General features: G+C 49.6%; 1 protein-coding gene across 2 annotated transcripts in view; it reads right to left on the reverse strand.

Moving 5' to 3' along the window:
- PIP5K1C (phosphatidylinositol-4-phosphate 5-kinase type 1 gamma) overlaps window positions 1-22775 on the reverse strand; it is a 77690-nt gene that overhangs the window by 26649 nt on the left and 28266 nt on the right. For both annotated transcript variants that reach the window (XM_012804491.2, XM_012804492.2), the window contains exons 2-5: window positions 8829-8860; window positions 6966-7058; window positions 3430-3560; window positions 2408-2525 (exon numbers count right to left, since the gene is read on the reverse strand). In XM_012804491.2, coding sequence (XP_012659945.2) covers window positions 2408-2525; window positions 3430-3560; window positions 6966-7058; window positions 8829-8860 — 374 coding nt within the window. The remainder of the gene's footprint in view (window positions 1-2407; window positions 2526-3429; window positions 3561-6965; window positions 7059-8828; window positions 8861-22775) is intronic.

Genomic DNA, 22775 nt, shown 5'->3' on the forward strand with positions numbered 1-22775 from the left:
AACACTGGGCCACATGGGTGGAGGCAAAACATATGCCGTCCTGTACTCCTGCTGCCATTACAAGGTCACACTCATGCCATGGCATGGACAGTGGTGGGGGCTGCTACCTGCATCACCCTAGGATGGGCAAAATAAATCAGGGCTAAAGGGTCACCAGTTCAGAGCTACCATGCATACATGGGGAGTATACCAGACTTCTGAGGCTGGCTTAAGACCTAGACATTGCCTGCCTCTGTTTTTATCTGTCTCTCCACTACTATGAACTATGCCATGAATTTCCACTCTGGCAATCAGACAACCAGTGTCAGGGTAACCTGAGGGTCATTTCTTTTTATTTTGTTTGGTCAACAATTTTTATTAAGCGTCTATCATGATACCTGGCAGTTAGTAAGTACTCTTTAAATAAATGCAGAATACATTTTGATTAAACCTTTCATGTGTAGCTTTTTTTTTTTGAGACAGAGTCTCATTATGTTGCCCTCGGTAGAGTGCTATAGCAGCACAGGTCACAGCAGCCTCAAACTCTTGGGCTTAAGCAATTCTCTTGCCTCAGCCTCCCAAGTAGCTGGGACTACAGGCACCCACCACAACCCCTGGCTATTTTTTTGTTGTAGTTGTTTTTAGCTGTGGTTTAGCTGGCCTGGGCCAGGTTCAAACCCGCCACCCTTGGTGTATGTGACTGGCACTGTAACCACTGTGCTACAGGTGCTGGGCCCAGAGTTACAATTCTTTATCACACTGTTTTGTCTTTTGAAACCTTTTCCCGTGGTATGTTAAAATATAACCTAATATGAAAAATTGTAAACTTTGAATTTAAATACAATAACAAATTTCTGTCATCTTTGAAATAACTGTCATCTCTCTTATAATGCTTCTTTTTTTTTTTTTTAAACCTCTAAAGGTCGTTTCTATGCAAGAACACCAAGCTACACACAAATCATTTGTCTTAACAGTGCTAGGAAATTGCAATCTGGAGCCTGGGCCTTGGTGAGAGGAATAGTGATTCCTGGGTACCCAAATGAGACGGGGGTCCTCTGTGGTTATGCATACCCTTGGCTGGAGAAGGCAGTCTCAGTTGAGGACACAGCTATCCCACAGACTAACCCAAATATATAGGTATAGTCAACCACTATCAAAGGCAGAAGCAAATGAACCATGATATGTGAGAATCCAGTCACATTAGCAGAACCACAGGTGCATATTCCCAAGGACTACAGATACTGCAATAAACAGATACAGTGCTTCAAATGATTATAGACCCACTTGTCTATAGATTTTAAGTTTTTCCCTAACACAAAATTATAAAACAATGACCAGGCAAATTTGGAAAAAGACCACCCAGAACTTTTAGATATGGAGCTATGACTCATGAACTCAGGACAAAGCCTCAGAACTCAAGACATAGCCGTGTCTGCACACCTCTCTGTGACTCTTACAAGTCCTAATACCTCCAGCTCTTGGGCTTACGCGATTCTCTTGCCTCAGCCTCCTGAGTAGCTGAGACTACAGGTACCTGCCACAATTTTTTTGTTGCAGTTTGGCGGAAGCCAGGTTTGAACCCACTACCCTTGGTATATGGGGCCGGCGCCCTACTCACTGAGCCACAGGTACCACCCGATTTTGATTTTTCTAATTTGAGAAAATAAAACTACAGCCAAGGGCCAGGCATAGTGACTCATGCATATAATCCTCACTCTCTGGCCAAGGCAGGTGGATTGCTTGAGCTCAGGAGTTTGAGACCAACCCTATCTCACCAATCTGAGAAAGAGTGAGAGAGACCCTATCTCTACTAACAACAGAAAAACTAGCCAGGTACAAGTTGTGGTAGGCACCTGTAGTCCCAGCTACTCAGGAAGCTGAGATAAGAGAATTGCCTGAGCCCAAGAGTTTGAGATTGCTGTGAGCTATGATGCCAGAGCAATCTAGCCTGAAGCAACAGAGTAAGACTGTCTCAAAAACAAACAAACAAACAAACAAACAAACAAACCACAGCCAGAACCCAGGAGATCCAATTCTAAGCTAGTCCCCACTTCCCAATGTTAGGCCCCTCCCCTTGGGCATGGGCATAACCATTATTTGTTTTAACCAACAAAACACAGCAAAGGAGATGGGCAGTCAATATGACCATAATGTGTGTCTGGCTACTGGATGCCCCTTCATGCTTTTAGGAAGATGCCTAACCTGGCCCTTGGATAGTGGCCAGCCAGGCAGAGTCCTGCCAACGAGGGAGTCTGTGAGAATACCCTTCCCCAGGCAAGTCTTCTATGAGACCCTGGTCCTTGACTGGACTGTAACCTTAAGCAAGGAAACCTAGCTAAGCTGTACCCACAGTCTGACCTACAGAACTTCTAGATCACAAATGTGCTGTTTGAAGCCAGTGCTACACAGAAATAGCTGATATGCTCACCAAGTAATCATCTGGTCGGATCCCAAATAGTTCTCGGAAATAGCGGAAGGCGACCGGTGCATAGGTCTTGAACCGGAAGTCCTGGAAATGGTGGGCAGGGGTGAGGTTGCTGCCTTCACTGTGGAGGAAGGAAACAGTGGACAGCCGTGAGGGACAATAGCTTTTTGGGCACCTCTCTCTACTCCTCCTAATGGCCTTCCCAGGCCCAGGGTAGTGCCTCCAGATGCCCCAAGATATCTTCTAAATGAACCAATCCCATAAGCAACATGGGGATCCTGACAGGACTATCCCCCAACAACCACCCTCCTTTCTCTCATTCCCAATGGAACCTATAATGTTGGTTGGACATATGGCTGCCAGAAGACCTCACTGCCCTCTCTTTGTAGGACAGGTGTGGTCATGTGACTGCACTCACCTAATGAGACATGATGGGGCAGGAACAATGTATTATCTCCTGGTTGTGCCCTTAAAGCAGTGGTTCTCAACCTTCCTAATGCCACGGCCCTTTAATACAGTTCCTGTGGATCGCAACCCATAGGTTGAGAACAGCTGGCTTAAAGGGAATGAATGGGCATGTTGTTCTCTTCCTTCCTGCCACTGGAATGTAGACCTGTTGGCCAAGACCAACAGAACCTTGGGCAGCCACCTGGGATCACTGATCACAGAAGTTGCATGAGAAGACTCCGTCTCCCAGTCCCTGAGTCTGGCCCCCAGTGGCGGTGTAGAGCAACTTTACCAGTCCTGGGTTGCCTACAGGTATTTTTGCATAAGAGAATTAACTCTGACTTTTAGTTTTTCCTATTCCTTTAAAACTATTTTTACATTGAGTCTTTCCGATTCTGCATCAAGCTAACACACTGACTAACATGGGATCAGAGCTCAAAGCCAAGAAGACACCAGGAGAGGCCTCGTGCTACTATTGGCAGAGAAGGGTCTATTTTGAGTTGGAATAATGTCTGTCTGGCAGGTAGCCCCCCAAAAGCGTCCCAAGGCTGCTTCTGCAGGGTGGGCTCTGGCCCTACCTGGGGAAGAAGATGCTCTCCACAACATAGAAGTCCTGCATGAGCACATCCCGCTCGGGCTTGGAGCTCAGGTTGCCCACGGTGTAGCCGATGCCCAACTGGATGGCCCCCTTCAGGGTGGAGGAGGTGGTCTGTGGGGAGACCTGGCATATCAGGACCCCTGGGGCTGTCCCTGACACAGCCCTATACCTCTGGCTATGCCAGGAGGGTAGTGGTCAATAGCTGACCCCCCCAGCACCCACTCACACTTTCCCTGGGATCCCCAGAACAGCCACCTTCCAGACTGTGACCATTCTGCTGCCAGTGCAGGGGCAAAAACCAGGCCAGGAAGGCAAAACCATCTGCCCTCAGGCCACAGCAGGACAGTGCCTCAGCCATGACTTTGAAGACATTTTGTATGGCCCAAAGCCTGTTTTTCAGACAGGTTCCAGAAGGCCCTGGCATTTCACAACCACCCCAACTCAGCAAGGGTTGGTTTACCTACAGGGTTTTGTCTTTTAGGGTAGCCCAATGTACACAATGCCTGGATCATGTTCATTTCCACAGCCTAGGTTCTTTCTACCTGCTCTCCATGTGACTGATAGGGCTAGGCATACGGTGTGGACCCCTCTGGAGATGTTGTGTGTTAGCTCCCATGAGGGACTCAAGCCAGGGCCTCCACAGTGTTGGCTACTTGTTTGTTTTTGAGACAGGTTCTTGCTCTATTGCCTGGGATAAAGTATAGGGACATTATCACAGCTCACTGTAGCCTGAGCTCAAGCAATCTTCCTGCTTCAGCCTCCTAAGTAGCTAGGGCTACAGGCAGATGCCAACATGGCTGGCTATTTTTTCCTATCATTTTATAGAGATAGAGGTCTCATTATGTTGCCCAGACTGGTCTTGAAATCCCAGCTTTGAGCAATCTTCCCTCTCAGCCTCTCAAAGTGCTGGTGGTGTGAGCTACCACATCTGGCTGTTATCACAGGTATCATTATTAATGCTGCTATCATTGTGTGTCCTCAGTGATGTGTGCACCTTAACACTCAGAAAGATAACTTCGTCTCTCAGTCTCTGAGTCTGGCCCCCAGTGCTCTCCCAGAGGGTATGAGTAGGCAGAGACTAGGTCGGGAGTTGGTCTTGGCCAACAGGACAAGGCCTTCCTTCCTTGTTGAGTGGCCTGATTCTTGGCTCACTTTCCCTAATAAACCACCCTGGGAGGGCTCCTCGCCTGGTCTCCACATTCCACTCCCTCAAGTTTCTGTGAACTAAGCAGACATTTGTTCAAAGACATATAAATGTAAAAAGACACTCAACACTCTTGGGCAACTGAAGAAAGCAAACCAGAGTCACAAAGAGACAATCATGAGTGCTGGTCAGAGTGTGGAGGAATGGCAGGCTTTGCTCACTGCTGGTGTGGGTGTAAAATGAGATAATCCCTGTGGGAAACAGATTGGAAGTTTGTCAAAAGGTTAAACATAGAGTTACCATGTGACCCAGCAATTCCACTCCTCGGTACATATGCCTAAGAGAAATAAAAACATACATCCACACATAAACTTGTAAATGAATGTTCACAGCAACATCATTTGCAATAGCCAAGCAGAAACAACCCAACTGTCCGTCAGCAGATAAATGGACAAACACAGCATGTTCTATCTATATAAGGGAACATTAGCTGCAAAAATGAAGGAGGCTCTGACATAGGCTTCAACACGGATGGACCCTGAGGACATCGTGCTCAGCGAGAGAAGCCAGACACGGAAGGACACACAGTGTGAGATTCCATTTATATGAAATGTCCAGATCAGGTAGATCCGTGGGGACAGGAAATGGATCCATGGTCACCAGAGTATTCAGAAGGGATGGGGAGTGGTTGTTAGTGGGGATGGGCTTCCTTTTGGATAGTGAGAACGTTCTGGAGTTAGATAGAAGTGGTGGTTACACAACTCTATGGCAGTGCCTGTGGCTCAGTGAGTAGGGCGCTGGCCCCATATACCAAGGGTGGTGGGTTCGAACCTGGCCATGGCCAAACTGCAACAAAAAATAGCTGGGCATTGTGGCGGGCACCTGTAGTTCCAGCTACTCGGGAGGCTGAGGCAAAAGAATTGCCTAAGAAGCCCAAGAGCTAGAGGTTGCTGTGAGCTATGATGACGGCACTCTACAGAGGTGACAAAATAAAAATCTGTCTCTAAAACAAAACAAAACTAAACTAAAAAAAGATAGTATCAGAAACCATTCACTTGTATACTTTATTTTATTTTTGAGATAGTCTTACTTTGTCACCCTTGGTAAAGTGCTGTGGCATCATAGCTAACAGAAACCTCAAACTCTTGAGCTCAAGAGATCTTGTCTCAGCTTCCCAAATAGCTGGGACTACAAGTGCCTGCCACAACGTCTGGCTAGTTATTTTTTTTTTTTTGAGACAGAGTCTCACTTTATCACCCTCCATAGAGTGACAAGGCGTCATAGCTCACAGCAACCTCAAACTCTTGGGCTTATGTGATTCTCTAGCCTCAGCCTCCGAAGTAACTGGGACTACAGGCGCTCAGCACAACGCCTGGCTACTTTTTAGAGACAGGGTCTCACTATTGCTCAGGCAGATCTCGAACTCCTGAGCTCAAGCAATCCACCCTCTTCAGCCTCCCAAGTGCAGGGATTACAGGCGTGAGCTACCATGCCTGGCTTAGTTTTTCTATCTTTAGTAGTGATGAGATCTCACTCTTGCTCAGGCTGGTCTCAAACTCCTGAGATCAAGAAATCCACCCACGTTAGCTTCCCAGAGTGCTTGGATTACAGGCATGAGCCACTGTGCCTGGCCCTCTGTACACTTTAAAATGATTATACAGTATGTGAATAGTATCTCAATAAAGCTAATGTTAAAAAAAAAAGGAGTACGAACAACAGCAGTCATACCTCCTGCCTACAAGGTTTGGGCCTGAGTGACCCACCTACTGTCCAGGCAGGCTGTGAGCTTCTTCTCTTTATTTATTTATTTATTTATTTATTTTTGAGACAGAGCCTCAAGCTGTCCCCCTGGGTAGAGTGCTGTGGCATCACACTCACAGCAACCTCCAACTCCTGGGCTCAAGCGAGTCTCCTGCCTCTGCCTCCCAAGTAGCTGGGACTACAGGTGCCCGCCACAACGCCCGGCTATTTTTTGGTTGCAGCCGTCATTGTTGTTTGGCGGGTCCGGGCTGGGGATTCGAACCCACCACCTTAGGTCTACGTGGCTGGCGCCTTAGCCGGTTGAGCTATAGGCGCCGAGCCAGCTTCTTCTCTTTAGATGAAGCACTGGGGCCGAGGTACTGCCCAAGGTCACTCAACTCTGAAGGTGGATCAGTGTAGCAGCCAGGTTGAGCCTCAGCTACGCAATGAGGACAGCCAGCGTGGCAACCTCACCTAGGGACTGAGGGTCCACAAGAGCATCTGTCTCAAACCAGACATGGCCACAGACCTGCCCTGAGCTTGAAAAGACCCTGTGTGAGCATGTGAGCTGGAGGCTTCATCTCCTTCCCCACTGCCTCCCCCCCGAAGGCAGCCAAGAGCAGCTAAGGAACCTTCTTATAGGTGGTTTCACCAGATGCGTCCACACCTCGATGACCCAATTTCTTCCCATGGCCAGGGCCTGGCTGTCCAGTCATTGACAGGGCCTAGGAAGGAGGAAGCAGGAAGCATGAAGTCACCAAGAAGGCATCACCACCAGGACCAGCACACTCTGGAAGCCCTGGCAGGAAAGAGGGCTTAGTCACTAGGCTCAGTGGGAGTGTGGGGGCAGGGGGCAGGTACCAGAAACTCCAGGTGCAGCAGGAAGCCGCTCTCTGGCACTGCCCAGTGGGCAGTCAGGGCTCATGGTATCTAACACAGGACACCATTACCAAGGCCTGTGGCTTCTCCAGAAAAGCAGGACAACCAGGCTGTCCCACCCAGCTATACTGAGGGGCTCCCTGGGGAACTGTGGATACTGGGGCTGGACCATCCATTCTCTGGGGTATCCTGGGCACTGCAGAATTCTCAGCAGTATCCCTGCCTCTACTCACCCCATTCCACAGCAGCCCCCAACCATGACAACCACAGATGTCTCCAGACATTCCCTGGTATCTACAGAGGACAGGACTTCCTAGTGAGACCCCAGGCTGGAATGACTGCCCACAGCAGCTCCTCCAGAGGCCCAGCTTTTGCTAGCTGTTGGGCAGCAAAGGCTGTCCCAGCAGGTGGATATGATCCATTATACTGTGGGAGGATATGAGGAAGGTCACTAGAGCCTGGAAGGGTACAGAAGCCAGCCCATTAAGGGAGCACCTTCTGTGTACATCCAAGAGCCCTGAAGCCCTCTGCCAGGTCGACTGGGCACTTGCCCACCCCACCCAGCCATTCTACCACCATGGGCGCCAGGAATCTTCAAGCACACTTGCCCTTCTCCTGCCCTCTCAGCCGTGATCTCTGCTCTGCTCAGCTCCCGCTAGCTCTCTTGCTGATCATCAGGGGGCAGGCTTTTCCCAAGAACAGACCCCAAGCTGCTCTGCACCCCGGCAGGCTCCCTGTTACCCCTTCCCACAGTAGACTTGAGCAAGGTCCCCAGCCAGGTGGATAGCACCATCCCAGTGCTATCAGTGTGTTAGGACCACATCAGAACAACTTGCATCGCAAGGAAGGACATGGCCACACTGACTCCTGTGTCAGGAGTCTGCAAGTCTTAGGGACACAATGCCCTGGGCTGCCACCAGAAAGCAGGGATCATGGGCCCGCCCTTTGCTTCCAGCTTCAGCTCCCCAGAGGAAGGGTAACCTTCCTACCTATGCCTACTCTGAGCTGCAAATGGCCACAGCTGAGAAAAGCCTCTGGAACAGACTCTAGAAGGGATGGTGACAGTGGGCAGTGGGAGCAGAAAGGACCGTGACCACACACATAGAAACAGGTGCAGATAGTCTCATTGTGCATTTACACCCTGTGTAGTCACAGGATGCTGTGACTGTTCTGGGATGAAGCGCATGGGTGGAGCCAGTGGCCTGGGACTTTGCCCTTTAGGTGTCTTATTCCCAATCCCTCCCTCTATCCCTGAGTGCCTTGGTGCTACCAGCCACCTCAGCAACACCAGGAACAATCCCCAAGGGCGACGCTTCCAGCTAAATCCATGGTCTGGCCACCTAGAGTGGATACACATCAGTGTTGTGGTCTGGAACAAGAGAAGCTGTCCTCCCTGCAGTCTCCCCCCACCCCTGGACCTGTATGGAACCCCCATACCAATCTGAATTCTGCCCCTGCAACTCTAGATGCCATCAGGATAGACACAATGTTCACCCCATCAGACTACAGTGGTAGCACTTGGAGCCCAGAAACATGCAGTGAGCTAGCTGCCCAAGGCCACACAGCTCAGATCAAGTTGGGATCCCCTGGACATTTCATCCTCTCTGAACACTCACCTCTGTTGGGGCCGCCTTCTTCTGAGCCAAACCTGAGGGAGAGAAGTGAGACTTCAGAATGGAGATATGGCCATGTGGGCCTGGGACTCCAGCTGCTTTCCCCCAACAGGCTCAGCCCACCTCCCTCAACTTTCTGAATCCCTGGAAGTGACTCAAGTTGCCAAGTGACTGCCTTGGGAAAAAACATGACAAGGTGGGGTAGTAGGGCCTGTGACAGTCACCTCAAGTAGGGACTTCTGGGGCCTGTGATGGTCACCCTGGCAGGAGCTGCTGAACTCCCACAGCAGGTAGGTGGCTTTGCAGCCTCAGGGAACAAGCAGCTGCAATACCCAGGTTGGGCAAGGTGAGTGGACTTGGGCATCCACTGAGGCCGGGGTGGGGCTGGGACCTGCCATGAAAGAGCAGTAGGATGCAAACCTCCCCAACTCTGACTCCTGCACCACCAGGGGTCAGGTCCTGGTAGCAAAGGAATGAATGACTCTGAACAAAGTCTCATGGCTCATTGCCCAGGGGTCCTGTGGTACCATGGGGTAGGCCCAGGACAGAGGCAGCTGTGGTCAGCTGGGAACTGCTGAGAGCCCTGGAGCTAGAGTGACGGCACCAGCCCTTTCTGCTCTGCTCTAGGGAGGGGTTTGTGGAAGGAAAAAGGAGGTGGCAGGAAACTGATGAGGACACTCCCAGCCCTGCTGCTCTCCTGGTCCCACAGCCTTGGTCAGGGGCCTGAAGCAGTGCCCAGGCTATAGCTCTAGGGGATACCCAGGTGCCTGCCAGGGTGGGAGAGCAAGCAAATCTCTCAGGACTTTCCCTCCCATCCCACTCCCCAGTGTGGACCCTTGGGCCACCCACTGGCCTCTATGGGCCTCAGGTCTTCATCTAGAAAACAGACTTCTATTAAGAATAATTTGTTTGGCTCGGCGCCTGTGGCTCAAGTGGCTAAGGCGCCAGCCTAAGGTAGCAGGTTTGAATCCAGCCTGGGCCCACCAAACAACAATGACGGCTGCAACCAAAAAATAGTGGGGTATTGTGGTGGGTGCCTGTGGTCCCAGCTACTTGGGAGGCTGAGGCAGGAGACTCGCTTGAGCCCAGGAGTTGGAGGTTGCTGTGAGTGTGATGCCACAGCACTCTACCCAGGGGGACAGTTTGAGGCTCTGTCTCAAAAAAAAAAAAGAATAATTTGTTTCTGTAGGATCCGGACTAGCATCTCCCGCTCGATTCAAACTGGCCAATGAGAAGGGTACCTCTGGTGTGGAACTTTTTGACTATCAACAAAAAGGGAAAGACCAAGCCAGTCAGGAGTGCGGCCATTTGGAAATCTATGCCGTAAACTCCTGGCTGATGAATAAAGCCCTTCCTCTTATAAAGAAAAAAGAATAATTTGTTCAGGGTGGCGCCTGTGGCTCAAAGGAGTAGGGTGCCAGCTCCATATGCCAGAGGTGGCAGGTTCAAACCCAGCCCTGGCCAAAAATTGCCAAAAAAAAAAAGAATAATTTGTTCAAAGAATATGGTGGGCAGAATATGTCCCCCCATAGCTTTCCACATTCTAATCCCTGGAATGGACTTTGTAGCTGTGATTAAAGACCTTAATGGAGATGGCAGATGATCCTGGATGACCCAGGGGGCCCAGTGTCATCATGGGGTCAAAGGAGACAGGAGGGTCAGAGGTAGAGACAGGAAGATACTGCGCTGCTGGCTCTCAAGGTGGAGGAAGGAGCCTGAGCTGAGGGATGTGGGTGGCCTCCAGACACTGAAAAAGGCAAAAGATGGGTTCTCCCCTTGAGCCCCCAGAAGGGACCAGCCCTGCCACACCTTGACGTAGCCCACTGAGACCCATTTTAGACTTCTAATTCCAGAACTGTGAGCTGAGAGATGTGTGCTATCTTAGGCCAAGTCTGTGGTGATTTGTCATGGCAGCTGCAGGGCTCAAATTGTGGGTATCCACACTAGACCTGGTCCCCGTTCTTGAAGAGAGTGGCTTAGAGTTAATACATGGGGGTACAGATTGGCAAGGTGAGTGGACATCTGAGCTCAGTCTGGGATGAAGAGGAGCAGGGGGAGGGAGCTTCAGGGAGAGGACAGCCAGAGCAAAGGTCCTACAGGCAGGATGAAACCACTGTGCTTCTGTATGGAAGAAGAAAATGGCAATGTTGTTTAGGGCTCAGTACAGAAGCTGCTGGTGACGGAGAGAATCTCCCTGTTGGCATTACAATGGCAGCATCATCCAGGCATTGTGGGCACAGAGGGGCTGGCAACAGTGCAAAGCTGACAGTGCCAGGGATTTATTCTGTTCTTCCTTCACAGACGAGAAGACAACAGGTCAGAGTGATGTGGAATTCTGACCATGCCCTCTGGTCATGGCCTTGCTCACCTCACTGGGTACCCCAAGGCTCTACTCCCAACACTGTGGGGCTAGGTGTTCGGGCAGGCCCTCCGGTGGGCATGACCTCTCCTCTATGCCACCTGGGTACCTGCCAGGCATTCAGCCAAGGTTACAAACCCACAGAGAAACTGGCTCTGCTTGGGCCTGCTCCACACACGAGGGGCACTGTCCCCTCCTTCCCCTGGGCTGGATGCCTGGCTGAGGCCAGGGGGAAAGGTGGCTGTGTAGACAGAGTCAGGCAGACAGGCAGGATAGAGGCCAGGACAATGTGGAGGAGAAACTGGCCAAGGTTTGAGGAAGTGTTGGCCAGGCAGGAGGTGAGCACTGAAGCCAGAGTGGGAAGGGCTATTGCTGCAGAGGGCACCGAGCTGGGTATGGACACTAGCGAGGAGAGGGGAGAAGTCTTTCTTGCCTCTGGTAAATCATGGCCTTACACTGCCAGCGAAGCGACAGGAGAAGGGCCCCTCTGCTTTCTTTTTTTTTTTTTTTTTCCATTTCCCTTTTTTTTTTGGCTCTTGGGGCAATGTCATCTTTTCAATATGAAAAAAAGCAGCAAATTCAACACAAAATAGAAATCTGAAGTATAGGATAGGACAAAACCAAACATAAGGAGAAAAAAGGCAAAAGCAAAAGGAAGAAATGAGATGTTGCAAAAAAGAGAGGGTGTCCTGTCCCCTCTCTGGGGAACGAAATGACCCACTTAAGTAGCAATACATACTTTCCCACATAACTCAGGGATATTACGTTTTTGTGAGTAAGAAAAGGTGGGTATGGGAGGGCATTTCTGGAAGTTTAGGGACCAAGGCTGGTCTCTCTCCCCTCCTGATCCCCTTCTCCTATCAGGGGAAAGGAAGGAATCCAATGTATCAGTGAGGTGAAGTGTAAGAGGGGAGGATCCCATTTGGGGAAAAAAAAATGCTCCCAAGGACAGAGCTTGGAGGGAGATTCAAAATGAAGATAATACTGTAAATACCTCCCTTGAGACCCCTCTGCTTTAAAGATGCTGAAAGTAGGGCCTAGAGAAATTAACTCACCTAAGGTCTAGTGGAAGGAGGAGGAAATTAAAACCTAGGTCTGGGTCACAGATGCCCAGGCCCCGTTCACCCTCTCTGAACCACTGTCCCTGCCAGTGCCCCTGGCCTCCATCTGCATGTCCAGTACCAGGGACACACTGCTGCCTCAAAACCCAGCTACATGCACAGTACAGGTGACTTGAGGCTGTCAGCAAGGGAGGCCATGATTCTGCTCTGGTGACACTGAGGCCAGTTTGAATCAGAAAGACAGATACATGGCAGCCCTATCAAGCCTGAAGGAGCCAGCTGCAAAGTTGCTTGGCATGTCAGGTGCCTCTAGTCAGACAGGGCTGGGGAGAAGAACTCTAAGAGTGCTCAGTCCCACACCATACACCTGGGGGCACAGGGCTTGAGAGTGTCCCCCACCAATTTTTTTTTTTTTTTAAGAGACAGAGACTCACTTTGTTGCCTTTAGTAGAGTGTCATTGTGTCACAGCTCACAGCAACCTCCAGCTCTTGAGCTTAGGCAATTCTCTTGCCTCAACCTCTCGAGTAGCTGGGATGACAGCTACAGCCACCACAATGCCCAGCTATTTTTTGTTGCAGTTTGGCCGGGGCTGGGTTAGAACCCTCCACCCTCGGTATATGGGGCTTGCGCCCTACTCACTGAACCACAGGTGCCGCCCTGTCCCCTCCAAATTCATGTCCTTGCAGTAACCTCAGAACATGACCTTATTTGGAAAGAGTCTTTGCTGATGTCATTAGCTGGGATGAAGTTGTGCTGGGGGGTAGGCCCCAGTCCAACAGGACTGATGTCCTTATAAGAAGAGAAGAGCTACAGGGACACCACTTGAGGATGGAGGCAGAGATCAGGGTCATGCTTTACATGTCAAGGAACACCCAGGATGCTGACCACCACTGGGAGCTAGGAGAAGCCTGGGATGGACCATGCCTCATGGCCTCAGGAGGACCCAGCACTGCCCAAAACTTGACCTTGGACTTCAGAACCAAGCAAGAATAAACCCTGGTTTTCTAAGTCCCCCAGGTCATGGGCCTTTGTTAGCAACCCCAGGACACTCGCACATCACGGATCTCTGGTTTCCATGCCCAGGCAGGAGGGGGGATGTGTCTTTTGAAGTAACAAAAACAGCTGAAGGGTCAGTTCCCCTTGAGCCACTTGGGTTGCTCAGTGGATACTGCAGGGGTGACAGGTGGCTCATGGGGCCAGGGCAGGCAGTGAAGGAGGGGACCCAGGGTGATTCAGAAGGACAGTCCCATGCCACTAGGACAGCTGGCCTATGCTCACAAAAGGGGGTGGAGGAGAGTGAGGAGACCGATGACTAAGGATTCCGGTTGCAGCAGTTAACGGAAGGACAGAGTTGTCCTCAGCCACAGCAGGACAGGGCAGGTTCTTATGTCTATGCTGAAGGAGGCCGGGCATGCGAACAATGTCTGGGATGGTGCCAAGAGTCTGGAGCACTGCCCCTTGCCTGGGGATGTACCTTTTTGGAGGACAGAGCCAGGTTGCTCCTGGGTTTCTCCTGGCTACAAGGCCTACCCTGAGTTTCAGTCTATCTAGAGCTGGTAGCCAGTGGGGGCGAAAGGTGCTAGAAGCTACACAATATTTGTGTTGGCTGCTCAACAGCAGAACAATTCACGATTTTGCATCCAAGGACTGAGGGAAGGAAAAGGAGAAAAGGCAGGAAGCCAGTGGTGGATGAGGTACAACATTCTAGACCTTGTCAGGAGCCCCTGGGGGGGAAGGGTCCCCTTCCTGGCCGGCTTGCGGCTTCCCTAGCATGTCCTGTGGGTCCAGCACTGTGACCCTGACTCCACTCCCACAGAATGCCCCTCCTGCTGGGTGGATGTGGATGTTTCTCTGGGTAGCCCTGGCACTCCGTGCATGGTCATGGCACCCATGAGGCTCCAGAAGGGAAGATGCCAAGGCTCCTCTGAGGATCTTCTGTGAGGTCCCAGCAGGGTCTCCCCCTACCCTGGACTCTCCTGGGCTCCCCATCACTCCAGGAGCAAGCTGAAACCTCTAGCCATCTGGTCATGGCCTTGCTTACCTCACTGGGTACCCCAAGCACCCTTCCCCCCATGGCTCTATGCCATCACATGACTCCCCTTGTATTGGCTGACAAAGCAGAGAGAGGGCATGGAGAGGACTTGGCCCCGCCAGGAACATATTGCACTGGGAGGCAGGAGGGCTCAGGAATGGGCCAAGGGTCACAGAGTAGTAGGTAGGGGCACTGTCAGGAGAAAAGCAGGGCAGCCTCCTCGGTCAGAGGCTCCTAGGAAATGCAACTCCAAGGAGAGGCAGGAGGGGACCATATTGGGGGGCCCAGAGCCAAGGCCTCAGTGCCAGCAGCCCAGGTGGGCAAGTGGGTGTTGCCTTTCCTCCAATGTTCAGTTCTTCAGAGCCCACCCCAAGCACAGAGCCTGGACGTGACCAGCCCAGATAAAGGACTGTCACGATGTCGAGGTGACTAATTATCTTCTGCATGAGCCACCCTGTTTTCGAGGAAATTAAGTTTTAAAAATAGTCCGGGGAGGGGAGGAGGAGGGCAGGCATGCTGTGTCGCAGAATGGGAGAGCCCAGATGTGGGAATGAAGTCACATCTCCCTCTCTCTCTGACTCCCTACTTGTGAGAGGCAGGCAAAGACCCCTTGGCCTCCAAGCCAGCCTCTCCATCCACTCGCTGTGTGACCTCTGCAGGTCCCTGCACTTTCCTGAGCAGGTTTCTTCTGCGGCATCCCAGCCCACACAGGACCTGGTAACAACCAGAGCCTGCTGCATGTGAATTTTTTATAAATTTATAAATAAAACCATGTTATCTGAAAATAGAAATAATTTTACTTTCTCCTTTTTTTTTTTTTTTTTTTTAATCACCTCTTGCATGGGTGACCACGCCAGCCACCTTCACCTCCTCATGAACATCAGGGCTTCTCTCTCAGCCTCTGTCTGTTCACCTGTAAAATGGGCTGAGCATGAACCTTTAGCACCTGCTGTGCTCCCTGTGAGGTCCCATCTCTCACAGCAGCCTCTGGGCCATCTCCTTGCCCAGCTGTTTCGTGGTCCACAACTGGCCTTGCATTTTGACCCTCACCATTCCCCAAAGGGATGCTCTGCCAGTACCACACTGCCCTGCAGACCCCATCTGGTCTCTGCTGCTGATGACAGTGGTGGGCTCTGGGCTAATATTCCTGGGTATTTGCTGACCAATGGATGGAAGGATATGCCTGTTCTTCTCTCTGTACACAAATTCAGCAGGAGCTATTCTTCATGTCTGCTTGATGTGTAAACTGAGGCAGGTCCCTGCTGGACTACACCAAGCCCCTCAGCACCTCCAAACTATTCCCTCCTCACTATGCTCTAGCCACCTAGCCCTCTTTGCTGTGCCTCCAACATACCAGGCACAATCCTGCCCCACAGCCTTTGCACAAGCTGTGCCTCTGACTGGCAGGGTTTGCTCCCTTGCTTTACCTAAGCCCTAGGTCAAATGTCACCCCTTCAGAGGCCCCCTTACCACCCTGCCCTCAAAAGTCCCTTCTAGCACTCTCCTGCATCCCAGCACATGGCACCACTTGCCATATATCTGCTATGTCTGCTTTGTGACCTGCTCACAGGTGCCCCTTGGTGGGTGCTGGCTCACTATGATGAGCAAACTAGAGCACAGAAGGACAGTAGGCATGGAGGCCTGCAGTCCCAAGAAATAAGGAAGTGGGCTTGCTTCCCCCATTTGCTGAGATAGTCTGTTCTTTGGCCTCCAACTTTGCAGGCCTCTGACCACGTGGACAAGAGACCCTGGGCATCGTGCCAAGGAAGCCTGGCCAGACAGGGGCAATCCAGGGCACAGGCCCAAGCTGGGGATGCCTCTGAGGGCAAAGTCAACCCTCAGCCCTGTGAGGCATGGCATGGCTGGGACCCTGTGGATAAGGCTCACACTTGAGTATCTTCTCTTGGTAATCTGCAAAAGGGGCTACTATGGTTGACACAGACGGACTATAGCTACATTATTTGCTTTGACTGATAGGATGGATAGAAAGAGAATGTGTGCCTAAGGAGCTTCTGATCATACCCTCTGGAAACCCTGGGCCCTGGGGCCCAGAGGGTGGCTCCTTTTAGAGACCACAAGGGCAGAGAGAGGCCAGGTGGCTCCCACTGTTCTATCTCTGCTGAGCTGGTAGACACACGGGTACAGAAGTTGTAGTATATTCTGTGCCACCCACTAAATATGGCTGTGGGACCGACCCCAGGTAAGACCTGCAGACAGATAACAGATTAGCAGGCAGCTGTTGTAAGTCACAAAGTTTTGAAGCAGTTCGTTACACAGGAATAGCTGATAAAGATAGGTGTCACATTAATATGCCAGGAGCATTTCTATTTATTTTATTTTATTTTTTAGAGACAGAGTCTCACTCAGTAGAGCGCTGTGGCATCACAGCTCACAGCAAGCTCCAGCTCTTGGGCTTAGGCGATTCTCTTGCCTCAGCCTCCCGAGTAGCTGGGACTACAGGCGCCCACCACAATGCCTGGCTATTTTTTTGTTGCAGTTTGGCCGGGGCTGGGTTTGAACCCGCCAACCTCGGTATATGGGGCAGGTGCCCTGCCCACTGGGCCACAGGCACTGCCCATCAGGAGCATTTCTAAAAGAAATACTGGGACTCACTACCAGAGGAACTTCTTTAGAGAAGGAGGAGTTACAGTTTTTAACTTCTCTGCTGTACTTGTATTTCTTATATTCAAAAAAGCATTAAATATGTTCATAAGATGAATTACTTGGCCATGAAAAGGAAGAAGTCTCTGACACAGGCTACAACATGGAAGAATCTTGAAAACATCATGCTCAGTGAGAGAAGCCAAACACAAAAGGCCACACATTGTCTGATTCTATTTACAGGAAATCTCTTGAATAGGCAAATCTGCAGGGACTGGAAGTGGATTGATTTCACGGTTGCCAGAGGCCAAAGGAAGGGGATAGGGAGTGACTGATAGGGACAGGGCTTCTTTTGAAGAAATGCAATGTTCTGGAATTGGTGGTAATAACTGAACTCTATAAATATACTTTAAAAGAACTACTCATTTGTACATTTTAAAAGAGACAAAACACATAGTAAAAACCAACTACTAAAGAAATGAAATAGACATATAATCCAATCCAAAGTCTTAATAACCTGACTTGGAGGACCCCACATCCCCACTGAGCTGGTCACTCATTCTGACCCTCAGCTTTTGTTCCCGACTCATTTACTACTGTTGGACACCAGGCCTCTCCTCTCATGTGTGCAAATGGTCATCTCCTAAAGACCATTCACCACCCCAGGGTCTTCCCAGTCACTGTGGACATGAGGCTAGATCATTCTCTGGCATGGGACAGTCCTGGGTGCTGTAAGGTGCTGAGCAGCGCCCCCGGCCTCTACCTACCCCATGCCAGGAGCATACCCCAGTGTGACACTCACACATGTCCCCAGGCACTTCGTAGTATGTGTATGTGGGGTGAAGGGAAGAAGAATCGACCCAGGTGAGACCCCTCAGCACTAGCCTGTGTAACTAAAAACACTCAGATGAGGCCGGACATGCTGGTACCTGTAGTCCCTGAACTTTGGGAGGCTGAGGCAAGAGGATTGCTTGATCTTAGGATAAGGTGACCAGACGTCCCGCTTTTTAACAATTTGTCCCGCATCCTGCAACGTTTTTAAAAAGTCCCGATTTTTGGAAAGAATGCACGACAAGCTAGGGAATGGTGGGAGAAGAGGAAGGAATATATGCTTTTTGGCTGCCATGTGGCTATTTCGCCAGGATGTGAGTTTTGTATTATTTTTGTTAATTTTATAATGTTAAACTTTAACAATAACAAATAACTGTTAAGAACTGCTTATCGAGAACTGCTTATCAAAGTTTGCATTGTTGTCAGCCCTCGACCCCCATGGTGTCCTGCTTTACCAATGTTAAAATCTGGTCACCTTACACTAGGAGTTGGAGACTGTTGTGAGTGAAGATAATACTACTGTAGCTAAACGCAGTGGCTCACGCCTATAATCCCAGCACTGTGGGAGGCTGAGGAAGAAGAATTGCTAGAGCTCAGGAGTTCGAGACTCGCCTGAGTGAAAGTGAGACCCTGACTCATGAAAAAAATGGAAAAACCCAGCAGAGCACCATGGTGAGCACCTGTAATCCCAGCGGCTTCCCAAAGCTGAGGCAGTTGAATGCCCACAAGCCCAGTTGCAGTGAGCTACCAAGCCACTGCACACTGCTCAGGGGCATAGGGTGGGACTCTGTCTCAAAAAAAGAAAGAAAGAAAGCAAAAAAAAGATAATACTATTGTATTTCTCTTGGGTGACAGAGTAAGGCCCTTTTTTTTCTTTTTTATTGAGACGATGTCTACCTCCGTTGCCCTAGGCAACAGTGCAGTGGTGGTCAACCTAGTTCACAGCAACCTCAGACTCCTGGGTTCAAGGGATCCTCCTGCCTCAGTCTCCCAAGTAGCTGGGACTGCAGGTACTTGGCACAACACCTGGCTAATTTTTCCTATTTTTAGTAGAGATGGGATCTCGCTTCTGTTCAGGCTGGTCTCAATCTCCTGAGCTCAAAGCAGTAGTTCTCAATCTATGGGTAAGCAACCCCTTTGTAACAGTGAAAATGCATCTTGGCATTAGGAAGGTTGAGAACCACTGGCTCAAAGGATCCTCTCACCTCAGCCTCCCAGAGTGCTAGGAATATAGGTGTGAGCCACAGCACTTGGCTAACAAGACCCTTTTTCTAAAAAGCTCTCAGATAAAACCTTAGAAACAGTAGCAACAGCAAATATCTGAGCTGTGACATTGTACTAGGTGTCAGGTCAAGCAAGCCCTTCTCATGCAGAACCTCACCCCTAGTCCGACCAGGTAGCCACTACCAATAACTTCATTTTACAGATAGGAAAACTGAGGTTCAGAAAGGTCGAAGATTCCAAGGTTTTCTTCTAGCTCTACAGTGTTTATTCAAGTTAACTTTAAAAATCACAATAAAAAAATCCTGTTGTTTTTTGAAAAACAAGCAGACCCTGAAATAAAATGCCAGTAACTTCACTAGCTCCCTCTGCTCTGTCCTCCACAGCCCTTCCCTCCTTAGCAGACAGCGAGAGTGTACCCAAGAGACCAGAATCCAGTCTCTACTTAATTTATTACAGGCTAGGAAATGGGAGTTGGAGAAATTTATGAAGTTACCCCAAGTCAATAGTGAAAAACCCCATAATCACAACCCCGAATCCAGAAGTCTCCAACAAAATTCGGTATGGACTTCATGCCCCTCCCAAAAAGAAACATTCAAGAAACAAGAGAATGAAAAAAAAAAAGGCTGCCTTTACATGAAGAGATATAAAGTGAAAAGTTATAGGGGAAAATGCATTATCGTCAGCCACCAGACAAGCAGCAGCGACAGAAGAGCCACCACTGCAGTAGCAGTGCTGCTGAGATTGGTAAGACAAGAAAAAAGAGAAAGGGATGAAGATGGAGGGGGGACATGAAATTTTAGACAACAATCAGAACTAAAAAGAGCAGAACAAGGCTGCCAGCCAGATTCCAGACCTACCTAAGGTCATTCTGCGAACGCGTCCAGAAGAACTAAATTCGGGAGTTCCTGCCCTTTGCACCCAGGGCACCATGCTTATATGGCTTGCCTTTCTCTGGCCTTATAATTGGGTTAATTTTTATCTGTCACATGCAAATGATCCTCTCTGATCATCAGGGGCACTGGAAGAACCCTGATACTCAAAGGAGATGAAGACCTCAGTGGCTTCTGTTTTCTGCCAGTGTGACACTAAGTTGGTGTGAATCTGGACGTCTTCATAAGTCAGAGGCAGAAATAAAGAACTTCTATGTGTTTGCCTTATCTCAGACTTTCACCCTCAGTATTAGGGCAGGAAAAGTTAAGAATTCTAAAGTTAATAGCTGATTGGAGTAGTTAACAAAAAAAGTTAAAAACAGCAAGCTCTAGCAAATTTGCATGTGTAAATCATGCTTAAGTGTTGACTGGTGGGATGCTGAGGTCTGAGACTTGGAAATGCACCCAGAAACAGGACAGATGGGGGATTGAAGAATGGGTGAGGAAGAGTGAATATAGCCAAATGTCAACTGTAGGATCCAGGCAGTTAAGTAGAGAGTGTGTCCACTGATCAATTCTTTTAATTATTTAGAACTTCTGAATATTTTTTCTTTCTTTTTTTTTTTTTTTGAAACAGAGTCTCACTACGTTGCCCTTGGCAGAGTGCCGTGGCACTACAGCTCACAGCAACCTCAAACTCTTGGGCTTAAGCAATTCTCTTGCCTTAGCCTCCCAAGTAGGTGAGACTACAAGCGCCCGCCACAATGCCCAGCTATTTTTTGGTTGTAGTTGTCATTGTTGTTTGGCAGGCCCAGGCTGGGCTCAAACCCGCTGGCTCTGGTGTAGGTGGCTGGCGCCCTAGCTACTAAATATTCAGGCGCCGAGCCCTGAGTATTTTCTTAATGGAGACTTGTCCCCCAGGTGAAAGGTCTTAACCATAGATGCCAAGGGTTTTCAAGCCAAAACATGGTGTTTGAGCAGATTCTGCTTGAGGAATCAGAATGATCACACAGAAGTTCGCAGAAGATACTACCGAGCACCAGCACTCCGGGCCCTCTGCTATGGGCTTCTGTGCTTTTGCACATCACACCTCTAAGGAGGTATGGCCCTATCTCAGGGCCTTTGCACATGCCATATAACCTGCCTGGGATATGCCATCACTACATCTCTATGTGGCTGGCTCCTGTCCTCCCTTGTCAGGTTTCAGCCTGTCACCTCCCCAGAGACACGGTTTCTGACCACAGGCTGCAGCAGTGCCTCCAGCCCCTTCCTACATCTCTTATATTTCTCATGGTGCAAATCATTATGTTATTTCTGAGGTCACAGACCTGAGTGTCCTGGCTGCTTCCTCCTACACAGCCTGATTCCTAGCAAGTGAATAGCAGGAGGCAAGAGGCTGGGATGGACCTGGGAGATACTCAGAGGCCTTTGGCTACAGAGAGGAGGAGACAGGGAGGATGTGAAGCTGGGACATGGGCTCAGGTACACAGTGGGCCCACCACCCAGATGGGGCTCCAGGAGGAGGGGCGGGCTGGAGTCAAATGTGTCACATTCAAGACCTGCGGGCCCTGACAGACACCCTGGATGTGGCTAGACATGCTGGGCTAGGAACGTGTGGGAGACACCTACAGAGGCAGCAAACATGCCTGGCATGTAACAGGGGATCAATGAATGTCAATCTCATCTGGAGAGGCAGATGCTGTGAGAGATACTGGGGGGCCTACAGCAGGGCCCAGCTGGACCCCAGATCCCCTTGGCCATCTCATCAGGGGACATAACAGCCCAAAACTTCAAAATTAAGGGCAAATCTCAAAAGACTGCTTTGAGATGACTATGCACCACTTCCTCCTCTGAAAGGTGCATTCTCTTCTGATTTTACACATACTGGTATCACTTTGAACCACCTGGAATGGTAAGTGGTATCAGATGAGGAATTAAAGATTCTCCCCAGTAAGCAACTCCCCAAGCAATATTCTGTGGGTTAGTTTTGAAACCACCCTTACAATTTGATGAAGGGGTGCAAGGTGAGAATTAGAGTAAGGGCCCCAGAACCCTGTGAACAAATAGGCATAGCTAAAAGAATGATAGCAATCAGCCACTGTCCCCTTGTTTGCTACTTTGTAATTGCTACCCACATACTTCCTGGTTATAAAGATTACTAACTTTTGGCTCACACCTGTAATCCTAGCACTCTGGGAGGCTGAGGTGGGTGTATTGCTTGAACTCAGGAGTTCAGGACCAGTCTGAGCAAGAGTAAAATTCTGTCTCTACTAAAAATAGAAAAACTAGTTAGGCATGGTGGCATATGCCTATAGTCCCAGCTGCATGGGAGGCTGAGGCAAGAGGATCACTCAAGTCCAGAAGTTTGAGGTTGTTTCAGCTATAATGCCACACACTGTACCAGAGCAACAGAGTGAGATTCTGTCTCAAAAAATAAAAAAATAAAAAATAATAAAAAGATTACGAGGGTGGCGCCTGTGGCTCAGTAGGGCGCTGGCGCGGATTCAAACCCAGCCCTGGCCAAAAAAAAAGATTACTTTCTCCACATAGTTGTTGATTATAAAGCGTCTTAATTTTTGGCTTGGTGCCCGTAGCACAGTGGTTATAGCACCAGTCACATACACCCAGGTTAGCAGGTTCGAACCTGGCCTGGGCCAGCTAAACAACAATGACAACTACAACAAAAAAACATCCTGGCATTGTAGCGATCGCCTGTAGTCCCAGCTACTTGGGAGACTAAGGCAAGAGAATCGCTTAAGCCCTAGAGTTTGAGGTTGTTGTGAGCTGTGACACCAAGGCACTCTACTGAGGGCAAAATAATGAGACTCTGTCTCAAAAAAAAAAAAGATTCTGAACTTTTCTCTGTAGATAACATTACCTTTTGGAATCCAAAGGTAGTTTCTTTTTTTTAGAGATGGTGTTTCATTTTATCACCCTCGGTAGAGTGCCGTGGCATCATAGCTCACAGCAAC

The sequence above is a fragment of the Otolemur garnettii genome, unplaced genomic scaffold (genome assembly GCF_000181295.1).
Source record: "Otolemur garnettii isolate 467f Iridium unplaced genomic scaffold, OtoGar3 scaffold00029, whole genome shotgun sequence".
NCBI classification, from domain to species: Eukaryota; Metazoa; Chordata; class Mammalia; order Primates; family Galagidae; genus Otolemur; species Otolemur garnettii.